This window comes from Stegodyphus dumicola, chromosome 9 (genome assembly GCF_044657685.1).
Source record: "Stegodyphus dumicola isolate Sdum_Otavi_A_Nest chromosome 9, ASM4465768v1".
NCBI classification, from domain to species: Eukaryota; Metazoa; Arthropoda; class Arachnida; order Araneae; family Eresidae; genus Stegodyphus; species Stegodyphus dumicola.
This window is the reverse complement of record NC_140776.1, coordinates 76627497-76642772: the sequence shown is the minus strand read 5'-3', so window position 1 is coordinate 76642772 and position 15276 is coordinate 76627497. Positions and strand designations below refer to the sequence as shown.

The following is a 15276-nucleotide window of genomic DNA, read 5'->3' as shown; positions in this document are numbered from 1 at the left end:
ATAATCTGATGAACAATTGCTAATGTTTTTCTATCATACAGTATAGCATTAATTACAGAAAATTATATTTATAACTTAAAAGTTTTGCTAAAAACTTCTAACTTTTTGGCCAGTATTGCAGAAAATATTGCTTCTGTGATGGATAATTTAAACATGGGAAATAAATTTCAAATTTATGACTTTTGAGTAAAAACATAGAAGGCAAATAAGACTCAAGCACAGATCTGGTTTATTTGATTTATGACAAAGTAAACAAGGGCTATCCGCCTAGAGAAACTGATGCTTTCATGGGGGATTTTGTTAAGAGAATTTGACTCGAATTCACATCCCATATATATATATATATAATATATATATATCAAGCAAGGTAGTAATTACAATTTTGAAAAACTAATTTTGGTCTAGAAAACATCTTGCGCAATATGCTGCAAAATAAGTAAAATATAAAAAAAAAAAAAAAAAAAAAAAAAAAAAAAAAAAAAAAAATGTAGTAAGCTCGCCTGAAAGTTATCAAGAGCTGTTGCTCCAAAAAGTTCAACACGTTTTAAAAAATTAATACATATGAAAATCAAACCATTAAACATGTAAAACATTAAAAAAACAGAATGAGATAAAAAGGTAAGCGGAAAATGGTAAATTAGCCCAACTCAACTTCCAAACTGGCTTTTCAAGGGAAATTTCATTTATTTGAACGTCGAGTCATGCTAACCCCATTACGCGTTTCACCGAAACAGACAATTGAAACTTTTTCGCTACAAAAATTTTTTTAAATTTAGACAAAGTGTCTTGGAAATTTTAATAGTCTCAATTCTCTGTTTTATATATATATACATAAAATAATTTATTTCCTAAACAGTATTGATTAATTGATTATATTATCTCCTAAGTTTAATTAAAGTAGAATTATTTTAAAAGTGTGCATCCATACTGGTAAGTTATATTTTGAAAGATGTTTTGAAGTAATTTGAAAGCAAAATGTTAATAATGTTTTAACGGGGACTGGAGTTAAATCATCACGAAGAATAATATTACAATTGTAAAAGGAAAAATTAAAACATGTAATTATTGTCATTGATCGGATATATATATATATATATATATATATATAAAACCACAATGTATCGGATATATTATATATATATATATATATAAAACCACAATGAAATCGCTAATGCAGCCAGCCTGTTTACCTGGAACTAAATCCAAATTGAGCAACCAGTGAACCAACCAAGCAACATAAATAGTGATTTTATAGACAGATTTATGAAAACCACACATTTTTATATTTATTTTGGAAAGACAGAAATGTTGTTTGATCATATGAGAAAGCAAATGCCATCCCAAAAGCGGGTAAATAAAAAGATCAACAAGAAATTTATTTTTATTAAATTCACACATTTTCATTTTCAAGCTTATTTTTTTGTTTTCTTGAAAGAGTAAAACTTTTCAATTAAAATTTCTATTATTTTACATTTAAACATGCTCAGCAATTTATTCACTTTTTCTCTTAATAAAAGAATACCTCCTCTTATGATATTTTTTTACCTAATAAAATTATATTATTTCATAATCAACAGTGTAATTTCATTTGCACAAGCCATACTGAATAAATGAAAAAGGTTTCATAGATCTATTTCATTCTTTTCTATGCATTATTTGAAAGTATGAATAAAGTCACCGAATACAAAACATTCATGACAGTAACCTGTTTATTACTGGATTAAGAACAATGAATGTAAAATCCTTACCCCAGGTATACTTCCTCCCGGAACAGGTTTCATCATTGCATACATACTTTCACCTCCTGAACTCGTTGAATCTGCAACAAAAAATACAAAGTTTGATTTTCATCAAATGTGAAGTTAATATCTGAATTCCAAGAAAAATATGCACACAATTAAACATGAAAATAATTATTTTTAAATAGCATGATAAAGGTGCATTTCACATGAATAGCAAAATTAAGTTACAAAATAACAGAACATTAAAAATTCATTTTAATAACACTTAGAATAAAAAAGAGTGAAATAAAAGAAATTTATTGTTCATGCACAAGTAGTACAGAAAATTTGTTAAAAGTATAAAACCTACAAGATGGTTAAAAAAAAGACACAAAATGAATAAAATACACACTAAAATGTAATGGTTAAAAATGTTATAAACCAACATGCAATATGTTAGATAGTTATCACCTTTCTAACCTTCACCTCCATAACCTGTTTATTAAATCCACACAAATAAAAACAGATTAGAATGCCTTCCGGCAGAACATTTTCAAATTCTGAAAGGCAATAACTTCCGTGATTAGTCAAACAGATACGTACGTACACATGAAAGTTAAAAAGTCAGAGCTGAAAATATGACAAGAAGCCCACGAGTAGAAAATTACTTGAAAATATGCATCATGCATAATTGCCATTATACAAACTTGGTTCCTCAATTATTAAAAAAGAGATCAAACAATTATTACAAAGATCTGTTTATACCATTAAGGGGTCAGATGGCAATTGCAAAGACCTGTTTATGCTATTTAAGTGCATATTGTTTGAAATATGATTGTTAATCCAACATCTCAACCCAGTACAACATGAACAGTTTAAATATTTTAGAGATTTATTATAAGATTATCATAAAAAACTATAAGGGAGGAAAAGAGCTTTCTACATCACAATATTTTCTCATGTATTGCAAATGAAAAACAATGGATATTAATATTGATTTATGATAAGATTTTAAAATACTTTAACTAAGAAAAAAATTAAGTCTTTTTATGTCTATAAATTAGACAAAAAATTTAAATTAAAAAATAAATAAAAGTTAAAAATAAAGATAAATCCAAAATGTTTCAATTATGCTTTTACTGTTAATTTTACCAAAATCTCTAACAAATGATTATTATATTTTTTTCTTTTTTAAAAATTATTTTCTGGGCTGTTATGAAATTTCTGGTTAGTAAATGCTACCAAGCAGATACAATGCAAAATCTGGATTCAGCATTTCTGTAGTTCACAGAAAGGATTAAAACTAGCAACAATATATATAAAAATTCGAAAATGATTTCCTCAAGCCTTTACACTGCTAAAATGTTCCAAAATATCACGTGCTTTAGTAAACCACAAACCTGATACATTCTTTTATCCTATATAGCAAAAAATTCATCCACAAACTAGTATAGATGAAAAATAAATAGCATTTATTCCCATTCTGATAAATAAAATTCAACTGCCTATCATTTCCACAGATAACTTTGTCCAATTTGGAAGTATCACATATGCTCTCTCAAAATCAATAATCTGTAAAATGATGAAAATAACAGAAGCAATGAAACTAAGTATGCATGCTTAATTTTTAAGCTTTCTCAGATGTGTTTCACTTAATAGAAAAAGAAATAGAGGATATACAAGAATACCAGATATGCATAACAGACCAGAAATGATTTTGTTTCAGCAATGCAGCCTGAAGTTTATGTTGCTAATAAATGTAACATTACTTAAATAAATTTTATGTTCATGTCTAGATGTTTATTGAACCCAAAACGAAATTTAAATCTTCATCAATGAAAGTCCACCTTGGTGCACTTTTAAATGGCAACTTCAGCATGATGGAAAGGTGAAAGGTTTACAATTAAGAAATAAAGGTATGACATTGAAGGGAAGATGGGATAACAACAGAGTAGTTACAAAGAAGGAAAAGAAGAGGAAAGGGGAAAAGATGGATGTCACATGGTGTTAATTTAAAGCTGCATCAGATGTTCACCTCTTCGTGGCGTGGAAGTGTTCATTCTGTGGCTGGCTGGGGAGTAAGGACCTGATGAACCTAAAAACAATACATGAAGCCTGAAATCAGTGCAGGAAAAAGCCAGGAAAGTAGCTCTCATAAACAACAGGATGCAGCTGTGCAGTAAAGAGCCACTTCTACAGAAGATTATGCAGGTTTATTTGTGATAAAATATATGAAATGAATTTGTGGTAGGAACTGCCATGATGCTTAATTTAACAGATTTTGGAAAATCTCCCTGGGTTAAAAAACAAATGAATTGAATTTGAAATGATTGAAACATTTTATATTTGATTTAAATAATTCTTATGTTTTAATACAAGATTTCAATGCAAATAATTTAAAATTTATATTTTGCAAGGCAAAATGTGATAGTTAAACTATAGGCAGATCTAATCATTACAGCAATATCCAATTAGTTAACAACATCACATTTCACCAAAAATGATTTCTATGAATAAAGTAACATGTATATAAATGGGCACTAATAATCCTTAACTTTTCACATAAAAATCGCATAAATGTTGATATTTCTGCAGGAAATATGTGTTGTATTTGTATTAGATTATGAAAATAATATTTAAGAGTTGAAAGTCTTTTTAAATAACTTTTAGAAAAATGGTGAATTAATTGTTTATGGAAATAAAGAAATAATTAATGAAACTGTAATTTTAATAAAAGTATACATCCACTTAAAAGTAAAATCTTTTACTATAAATAATCAACAACACAGGCAATATTATTAAAACAGTGAACATTATTAACTAGGAAAATACTATGCGCAATAGAATGCAAATATTATTTTTTTAAACAATTTGCTTTCATACAGTTCCCTGCACATTATAAACCTGCATAAAATTCTTCTGTGAAAACAGATATTAAAACAGAAAAAATAGAAAAATGAGAAGTCACATACAAAAGGCATACACATGGGGGAAAGCAAAGGGTGTGCAAAGAGTGATAAAAACACAGCATTCCAAAAAAAAAGTAACAATAACATAAGTTTATAAAAATAATAACGTAACATTACAAAGCAATCTAATCTTATGCAAAAAAAAAAAAAAAAAAAAAAAAAAAAAAAAAATCTTATATTCTTTAGACACTGCAAAAAATTATTAACTCTAAGTGTGAATAAAGTACATTTTATATTAAAATGCAATAAGTGTGAAATTAGGGATTATTATAACACTGCTAACTAAATAAATACCACTAAATAAAAATCATTCCAAAAAAAAAAAAAAAAAAATGTAGTTGATTTGACATAAAACATCCAGTCTAAAAGCAACAGCTGACATTCAACTGAAGATTCGCAGGAAAAGTAAATCCTTCAGAATAATAAGCATGTTAGTCTCAATTATCCATTAACCCCATTAGCTGATTAGATACACACAGACAAAAGAAATCTTAACTGATAAATTAATTTTCCTGTCTGTCAAAAACTATGCTTAAACCATGTAAGTATTTTTGCATTCTAATCAACTATTAAAACCTTAAAGCTGATATAAAAGGAAAAACTGGTCAGTATACTTTAAAGTCAGAACAACAGCTGAATAACAAAGCAATTAGAATCTTTTATACCATGATATTATTTTGGGAAAGTCAAAAACCAAAAATTTCCAACATCTCTCAAGAAAATCCAACAAACTTTAGTTGCTCTCCAACATTTAAACAATTACAATACTTAAACATTTATTTTTAATATAAAAAAAAAATTAACTTCAAGGCTATTTATGTGTTGCTTATTTCACATCTCTCTTTAAATCATATAGCAAGTTTCTATTTTTTAATCTCCTACAAGGTTTTAAATTTTTACATCTAACTTTTTAGAATAACAACTTCCTTGATATATAACAAATAATAATAAACTAGACATATTCACAAACAAATATGAAAATATTCTGAAGCAAGTTATTCCTTCAAAACACATTCTGAAACAAATATGAGGTTAAAAACATGTATCAAACACAGAGGCATTACATAAAGGGAGCTTTTGCGCAGCTTCACATTCTGAAAATGAAAGAAACTTAGTGGATGAAATATGCCTCATGCAGGGTCAAATGGTCAAGGGTAAAAAATAAATTGCTAGAAAATCTTTAGAACTTCAACTTACCTTGCGGGCTAGGCATTATGGGGGTCCCAGGACCAGGAGGGCCTGTGCTGGAAACTGGTGGGCCCTGAGAATATTAATATTGCACACATATTTATTTCCATAAAACATAATTGTAAACAAAAATACACTAAGCAAATATATATAAGATATGAGAATATACTGATAAAAACATTACATCATATTTAGTCTAAATTTAATTATGAGAATAGAAATTTTACATCCTATAAAATTATACATATACATAAGATTTAATGAAAATGAAATAAAAGTATGATCCAAAAGTATATTTTACGAACACGAAATTCTGCTATTACATTTCTAAGAAGTACACATTATATCTCAGAATACTACTTTTTAGCATCGGACCAACTGACATTAACTAATTTAGAAATATGTAGACTGGGAACATTAAGTCTACATGATTTTAACTATTCAAATTAAAGAAACATAAGATGTCTAGTTATTATCAGTGAAAGAAGATTTAACAAATCTGCAAACTTATTCCTTGCTTAATGTCCCAAAACTCTGGAAATTCTTTCAACAGATATATACTATACAGAATATAGATAAGTGAAAATTATTGCTATTACTAGGGTTAAAGTAAAGTAATCTTTTATACTTAGAAAATTTCTTTACACAGATAATAGGAGAAAGTTATATACACATGAAAAACATTGATGTAATATTATTTATACACAAAATTCAATCATTAATTTGGATATTTCAAACTTTTAATAACATATGTAACACAAAAGTGTAAGAAAACCTACTCAAACAGATGATCTATGCATTTCACATTGAAATATGAATACTCTTATATCATATTTATTATATTAACACCACTTAATATAATAATTAAGATGTACATAGTAAATGCTTAAATACATGAACATTTACTATGTATCTTGCACACACACACACAAAAAGGGGGGGACAGTTCTCTATCTCCTGGGCCAATTGACAAAATTTAATTTGGATCTTTCATGCCTTGAAAGTACAAATTAGGATATATACAGGGCCTTTCCTAGCATGTAAAAGTACGCAGGTGGCCAGACCCTTACGGGACCATGCCTAAATATTTTAAATTCATTGTGAGTACTTGTCATATGTATGTACTTTTTATACAATTTGTCATATGTAAGCACTTAGTGAGTATGAAATAAAAATTGTATGCCATTGAGCAATTTTTTTTTTTTTTTTAAATTTGGGCAGGCAATCTTAGGAAAGTACACGGGCAGCCAACGACTTAAGAATGGTGCTGGATATATAACAGATTTAAATATAGCATTGTTTCGATACAGTCATTTTGACACAAAAATCTGAAATGACATACCATTTTTTTTTTTTTTTTTTTTTCATATTTCAATTCTATGACTCAAATTATGCAAAAACCACCTAGTTTCATAAAAATCACACAAGTAGCTTTAAAAAAAAATTAGATCTCAAAATTTTAGCTCCTCCACGTTAACTGAATTTGGTATATATTTATTAACATCTCTTTTTTTTATTAAACTTACCAGATTCCTTCATTCACAATTTCAAATTTAGGTTCAATCTAAATAAAATTCACAGATATTTTCTGATTTATTTAGAATTTTTTTTATTAATTTTTACAAATTTTCAAAAACTTTATGAATTATAACCAATAAATTTTTTACCATCACCTTGATCTAGGCACACATGCAAAAAATTAAGAGTTTTTTATTCAAAATTTCTAAAGATATGTAAAAATTTATATTTTGCAGTATTTTGAAATTTGGCATAGTTGTTATAAGTGGTAATAATGAAAATGTGGTTTACAAACTTTGTTAAAATTATTTGAAAGAATGAACGATGCACCTTTTTCTCCATTCATGCACAATGAAAAAAAAAAAAAAAAAAAAGGAAAAAAGTAGGCTATTACATACTAAGAATTTTGCTAACCTGGCACAAACTGAAAAGAGTGTGCCAGGATATAAATTCTTAAATTTCTCAGTAAGTTTATCATCACATTTTACAAAATTTAATTTGAGATATAATTTGAGTCATAGAATCAAAATATGGAAAAAAAAAATAGGTATGTCATTTCAGAAAAAGTTCAATTTTGCATCAAAATACCCAAGTAGAGGTACGCTATATATAAATCTAATACAAAACTGTCCTCCACCTTTTTTTTTTTTTTTTTTTTTTGGGTGCAGAGTGTACTTATTAAATCTAAGGCTGGTGTTAAATTTCTGCATTTTAACCTGATATAGTATTTGGGGTTTGTAAAACATTAAAGACCATGATATAATTTTGGGAAAGTTTGTGGATAAATTTATCGCAGATATGTTCTAACAAAAGAAAGCACACACTTTCAATACTCTTATTTCCTCCCCCGATTTGGGACGTGGATATTCTGCTTTTACAGTCTCAAACAGAAATACATGCAAATAAATTTCAGTCATATTTTAATAATGCTATTAACTAGAAAATTCACACTAAATCAAAACATTTAGAAACATACCCCATAGTGGCTCCCAGGTGATGCAGAGGAATAATTCATCTATAAAGAAAGAATATTTAAATTTACTCTCTCCAGCTTATACAAATCACAAAAAATTTTATGAAATTTTAATTTATAATCCAGATTTTATTCAAAGTGAAATTCCACATTCAGAAAATTAAACTTATTACACTGCTAGAAATTTAAAAAATATTAGCCTTTATTTGTTTGCAGTTAAGTTTTCTGTATTTTTATCTTGTTTTTATTAATTTATTTAATGATTTTTTTATAACTGTGTGTTGTATCACATATTTTATTCAGTTTTTTAACTGTGGCTCCTCATATGTATAAATATGTACAGGTCATATTTCACTTTGTAGAACTTTTAATTTTGAATGGACTAATGTTGGAATTATAGATAGCTCAAGCAAAACTACAAAAAAAAAAAAAAAAAAAAAAAAAAAACTCTGGCTTTTGGCAAAACAAAAATTTGTATTACCAAACTGGTAATATCTGACAATACCTCACTAACTTGATGACATTCTGGAAGTTTTCAAAAACATATTTTTGTAGACATAAAGAGGATTTTTCTTGAAGAATAAAAAAGCACGGATCCTTCTTCTTGAGCAAATACATGTGAAGCTGCAGCAGAGCTTGTAGTTAGTTCACAGCTATGAGTTCAACTCAGAATACTGTAATTGTTTAGCTACTGATCCTTTTGCTTTACAATTACTGCTTTAGACTTTGCTCTGCAAGTGATTTTGGTTATCAGATATATTCTTTGCACGATGAGGAGAATATTGCTTTATCTTTTTCTCTTTTGATACAGCTGCTTATTTTGCCAGCTTATTATGTAAAACTGCTATTCAGATTGGAATAAAATTTCAAATCTTCCTTATATTTGCACTACTATTTGAAGAAAAATCTATGAACTTGTAGAATGAACAGTATTTACTCATATAATCATATTTTGCCCCCTTCTTTAGGAACATTATTTGATTTGACAAAGAGAAGAATTAATTCCCCTTCCTAAGTTCTTTGCTTTTATATTTATTATTCTTAAGCCTTATTCCAAAACGTCAATATTATTTATTCCCAGAATATACAGCATCAGAAAAAGTACTCACTAATTTTAAATTAATTTCAAATATTTACCTATCATTTATTGAATATTTCAGAATAAAAAGAGATTAAAAATAGAGCCAAAGAACAGGTTTATCATTTTTCAGAGCATTCACATAAGTCTGCAGTGTACTTTATAAGAATGAATAATTTTCTGAGTGAAAACTTACTGTTGATGTGTTAGGCTGCCAAGGTCGTCCACCAGGGCCTCCAGGCCTTGAAAAATACAAAAGTATTAAGAAAAACTTTGTAAAATACTAAAGGAAATACTGACATATAAATAAAATAAAAATACAGATAATGCTATTTAAAATTTTGAAAAACATATTTAACTCTATAAAGCTTTTGATTCATAATTATTTAATTATTGATCTGAAATTACATAAAAATTATTGATTGAAAAACCAAAAAAAATCAAATGTCCCTATTTTATTGTCACTCTCAAAATAATTTTTATTACCTAAAATTTATAAAAAACAAAATCTTACTATTGCTTTTATTATATTTTTTTATCACTTACTCGCATAACTAACCTGTAATAAATAATTACAATATTCCACTTTTTCTCTGACTCATGATTTTAATTTTTATTATTTCATTAGTTTTCATACTTCACATACATTAATCAAATCTTGTACAGCATGAAAAACAAGCATGTGGAAAAGATTGAAAGAAAATTATATGACTCTTCAACCTAAAAATTTACTACAGCAATCACAAAGGCATCTAAATAATTTGGTATAGAATTAATTGCACTTCAAATAATAAATATTTATTAATAATAGGCAGTTAGCATTAGATGGCTAGATTAGTTAAAAAGAATAAAATTCAGAAGCACAATCACAGACAACTGAAGCATCATATGATGGAAAAAGATTTCTGTAAAATCCTTTTGCATATTGGAAAAAAAATACAAACATTTATTTAATCAGAAGTACTGCATAATTTATTGCTTTATTCCAATGAAGTAAATCTTTTATGAGAGATTTACCTCAGTAAAATAAAGGAATTTTATAAAATATTAAAGCCTATGAAATGTTTTAATAATAAAGATTCATTGTTAAGAGGTAATACAATATATATGAAAAAACTTATTCCTCAGTTAATTCTTTATAAGTCGAAATAATGTTCATTCACAATGCTCTTCAGGTGGATGAAATCGGTTAACAAAACAATAATAATGCAATTTGAAGGTGCAAGTTTTAATGGTATGGCAAAAAAAAAAAAAAAAAACAATAACAAAATTACTATTACTTGAAAGATAGATTTTTGATTATTCTGATTAGAGTAGATTCAAACATCAAACTTTCATATATTTATTTTATTTTAAATAACAAAATAAATAAGCACTGTAAGTCATTTAGGAAAGATATTTATTTTAACACAGAAAGGGGTTATTATTATATAGGAAACAGTGATCGCTATTTCATTTCCATATCAGAGACATTATGACATAATTTTTTTAATCACTTACATGGACATGGGTGGCATGGAAGGGCCCCCGGGGCCCATAGTACTATTAGGAGGTGGCCTCATTCCTCCATAATTCTAAAAAATGAAAGATGAATAATGCCATTTGAGATTATTGACAGGTTTCAGACATTATGTATTTTGTTAAAAATTAATAATTAGTACAATATCAAATACAAAAATTATTTTACAAAATCTGACAATTTAAAAAATTTAAAAGAATAGTTTACCAAAACTCAGAAACACTTCAAAGGCATACAATCACAGCAAATATAACAAATTAATGTAAATTAACTTACTCCTGGATTCATAGGAAGAGGTTGACCACGAGGGGCACTCATACGGGGATTCATTGGGCTCATACCAGGAGGACCTAAGAAAGAAAAAAGTAAGTATGTTAGATTTATTTTCCAGACTATCTATTTACAAACAATTAAATCATTGAAGGCAGAAAAAGAAATTTCGCCTATAAATGCATTACTTATTTTTACACTGTTATTGTAAATTATGCTAATGTAGTATTTTATATTATTGCAATACAATAAAATCATTTCAAAAGTTCTCAGATTTTTAAACAATGAGAAATATATAAGTTTAAAACCATCTATGCAAATATTATTGTCATTATACACCTGTATATCAGGTTTCACTGGGCACGTAGAAAATCAACAGTGAAAACAACATCAAACAAAAATCGAATTCCCGTGGTGAGTGGGCGAAGGGAAAGATAAGATTGCTGTAATTACCACAGAACATCGAAAAATTAAAATATTAACAAAGGAATCAGAAATATCAGGACTTAACCCGGCGGTTAAGATACGAAAGCAATAATTTGCATTTCATTACCGCCAGTGTGCAAAACAGCGAAATGCCCATAGTGCTACTGGGAAATTAAAAATATATTTCCCTTCTGAATATTTACGCACACACACAAAACAAATAAACAAACAAAAAAGTGATAATACATTAATTGTTCTCCCCTGAAATAAGCTCATTTTTATTACTATATTTAATAAGTTCTTAAGTAAATTGAAAATTAATATACTATAAGCAAAATTTCAGATTTTTATAAATAACAACTCTTACATTCATCCGCGAAAATTGATGAATCAGATTAGCTAAAACTAACACACTTTTTAAAATTCGTATGTTTCCAGCTTGTTATTTTTCAGCAGAGTTAAATTTAAAAAAAATTCTTTTTAATTATATAAAGGGGTATGTTGATTTTCGAGTAAAAGGCAGATATATTAAAAAATTCCTAGAGAAGAAAGAATGAAGTAATAATAAAAACTATTCTAGAAATATATTGTAGACGGAGAATACGCTCTTAAATATAAAGCCAAACAATGCTTTATATACGCTATACTTCCAATCAAATAAAAGTTTGGGGAAAAAAGAGTATCCAATAGTGTCTTCTGGAAATATATTTAAGAATAAATAAACTTAACATGCTTCAGTAATATTACACTTGAAATGATACGTAAAATAAACTAATTAAACGATAATACATGCAGAAATAACTGTTTATATGACGTCTTAGCAGTGTATTCTGAGACCGTTTACATTTTTTCCACGCTCAATAATTTGTACTCCTACTTTTGTTACATGAATAAGCTTGTAATAATTCATATTTCACATGATAAATGTGGTTACGCGTCTAAGATTAACTGACATGCTAATGAACTGTAAAAAATGATAGCAATAAGGATGGCAATCGCAAAAAAATACGCAGCCGTAAGCAAAAGGCAAAGCATGATTCACATGCACGGCTAAATCATTTTTGTCAGTAGTTTCGAATACGGATAAGAATGTTTTCTCACAACTAAAAACATTTTTTAAATACGACACAAAAGAATTTATAATATCCTATTTAAAAAGAAATTTCCTTTGATGATTTTCTCTTATAGAAGTTCTAATAATGGAATTTTACGCCGCCTTTGTGTTGCTATACTATTTCCCAAATATTAAAATGGAAAATGAATGGTCTTGTCAGCAAATATTTCGATACAATGATAGATCATTCTCCGGCTGTCATTACTACTTTCAACATCCCGCTTTCATTTCCGATATGTAAAGCTCTGTCATTTCTCAAAACCTACGTTAATTTTCAAATAAGCTCCCGAAGGAATAATGTCACGGAACTAATTACAATAGAAAATCTATAGTTGCGCCATTCATATTTCCAACATATCTGCATCTTTAATTACATAAAATGTTATCATAGTTCGCGAAAGCGTAAATGTATGATACAGATAATGGGGAATTAAAGCCTAACTCTAAATTTGCAGAAAAGTATCATGAACAATTTCTAGTTGAACACGTCGAAGGATACTTTAATCGCTTTTAAATAAAAAAAATTATGCTTCACTGATAATTTTTTCTTTTCCGTTGATTTTTTTAGTGCTCCCTAAAATGAAGCCAATTATCATTTCGAAAATAAAATAAGATATTTTGTACACCAGCTTTAGAGTAAGTGAAACATTCAAATAAATTTGATTTAAAGGAGATAAAGTGTAACTTTAATTTAAACTAGAGTTATTCAACGGAATTTAACCAAAACCACAACATGAGAACTCTTTACAACTGAACCTCGATTAATTTTAATTAAAGAAGTGAGAAGCATTTTCAATGACCCGTGGTAATTATTTTCCTCAGGTAAAGATAGAAATAAATATACAACACAGCTAAGCAAAAGTATGTATAACAATACATTTTTGTACCAATATTTCAACGTAGAATGAAACTTCCCCAAGACCACCACCAGGCATTCCAGATAACCCTGTGGAAGTGCTCTCACCCTACAGACTAATGTTTAATACCTATATTTATTGACGTTTTCAGAAAGTGATCGACAAGAGATATTCCATTATACTTGTTACTAAAAGCTCTTCCCCTTCCAGTTCATTTCCAACCCATTAACTGCTGCACAACGGTTCACTGTATTTTGATTTATTAGGTCTGGTTACTTTTCATAAAAAGCAAGAAATCGCTCATTTTTGTGAAGATTAATTTCGGCAATGCTATTTTTCATTTAAATTATATGAATGAAATCATACGGAACGGTAAGAAAAAGTTGCTTCCTCCCCCAAATTTCAAGTATAGCACTTAAATTACTGAACACGAATAAAGTAAGAAATATGAATAACGAAAATTTGAAATGTGTGACTATCAACAGAAAATCAACACTTATAAAAACGTACGGAAAAAAGTATAATGCCTCACAAATAACCGCAAGTTTCCATTTTGGCCACTGAAAAACTAACAGAATGACAAAAATTCACTTGTGATGTGCTGTTGTAAACGCTTCAATCATTTACTGAAATCTCTTATATTTCAGCTTTTGTCAGATTTTCATATAAGTCTCTTAGCAGAATGTGAATTTAACTGACATAACGTGTCAATGAACATGGACACTTGAAACCATCTCCAGAACAAAGATTTAGTTCACAGTTCAGTTTCTTCAGTCAGCATGATCATTTATCACAGCACGTAATCATTTATCTTTATCATAAAACACGAATTTATTTCTAAACTTTCTCCATCATTTCGTTTTACTCTACGTAGAAATGTGTGTCTTAGCGACGCGCAAACGATCTCTAAATTAAGATTATGCACTTCAGTTAAAAAAAAAAAAAAAAAAAAAAAAAAAAAAAAATTGCTGTCGAGGTACATAATATAAGGCTTTATAACATGTCTTTTTAAAATTTTATTTCACGAGAGACGTTTCAAACTTCACAACTGCAGACTATTCAAAAGACTGCTTGCTGCTCCTTAGTTATAAAATGCAGCAGCAAATGCAATTTCAAATATATTTTTAAAGAATTCCAAAATCTGGGAAAACACCCACCTTGAATTTTCCGTTGCATGAAATGGATTAACCGAAAAAAGAGCCACAGAAATAAAAAAAAAAAAAAAAAAAAAATAAAAAAAAAAAATAAAAAAAAAAAAAACTTCCTTAGAATAATAAAATTTAACTATGAAAAAATAGAAAAAAGAATAGCTTAAAAAAGGCACGTGAACAGGTTAGCACTTTTTTAATTAACAGTACCGTGTGACGCCTTACTAGCGGCGAATGAGGGGCGGTAAGAGCAAATTCATTGTACAAGGTAAAACTACCATATTAACTACAAACCGGATAACTTTAATAACTCCATAAATTTAAAACGCGCAAGTCATAAAAAATCAGAAAAAATACAGTTTGTTATTCCCTCAGAACAGCTTGCATAGAAGGTACATAATCCGAAGCGCGGTCCGGAATTTAAACAGGAAATTAAGCTTCCAAATAGCTGGCGAATAAACAACTAAAAGCGATGCTGTAATTTGCCCTTCCTTA

The 15276-nt window shown here is 28.1% G+C and overlaps 1 protein-coding gene across 6 annotated transcripts in view; it reads right to left on the bottom strand.

The window, feature by feature from the left end:
- Window positions 1–15276, bottom strand: part of Ssdp (Sequence-specific single-stranded DNA-binding protein) — a 377018-nt gene that overhangs the window by 12975 nt on the left and 348767 nt on the right. For 5 of the 6 annotated variants that reach the window (XM_085823632.1, XM_085823635.1, XM_085823630.1 and 2 more), the window contains 7 exons: window positions 11243–11316; window positions 10948–11021; window positions 9644–9689; window positions 8373–8411; window positions 5888–5951; window positions 3757–3816; window positions 1749–1819 (listed from right to left, as the gene is read on the bottom strand). In XM_085823632.1, the coding sequence (XP_085679758.1) occupies window positions 1749–1819; window positions 3757–3816; window positions 5888–5951; window positions 8373–8411; window positions 9644–9689; window positions 10948–11021; window positions 11243–11316 (428 nt within the window). The remainder of the gene's footprint in view (window positions 1–1748; window positions 1820–3756; window positions 3817–5887; window positions 5952–8372; window positions 8412–9643; window positions 9690–10947; window positions 11022–11242; window positions 11317–15276) is intronic. The other variant, XM_085823633.1, reaches the window with a different exon arrangement.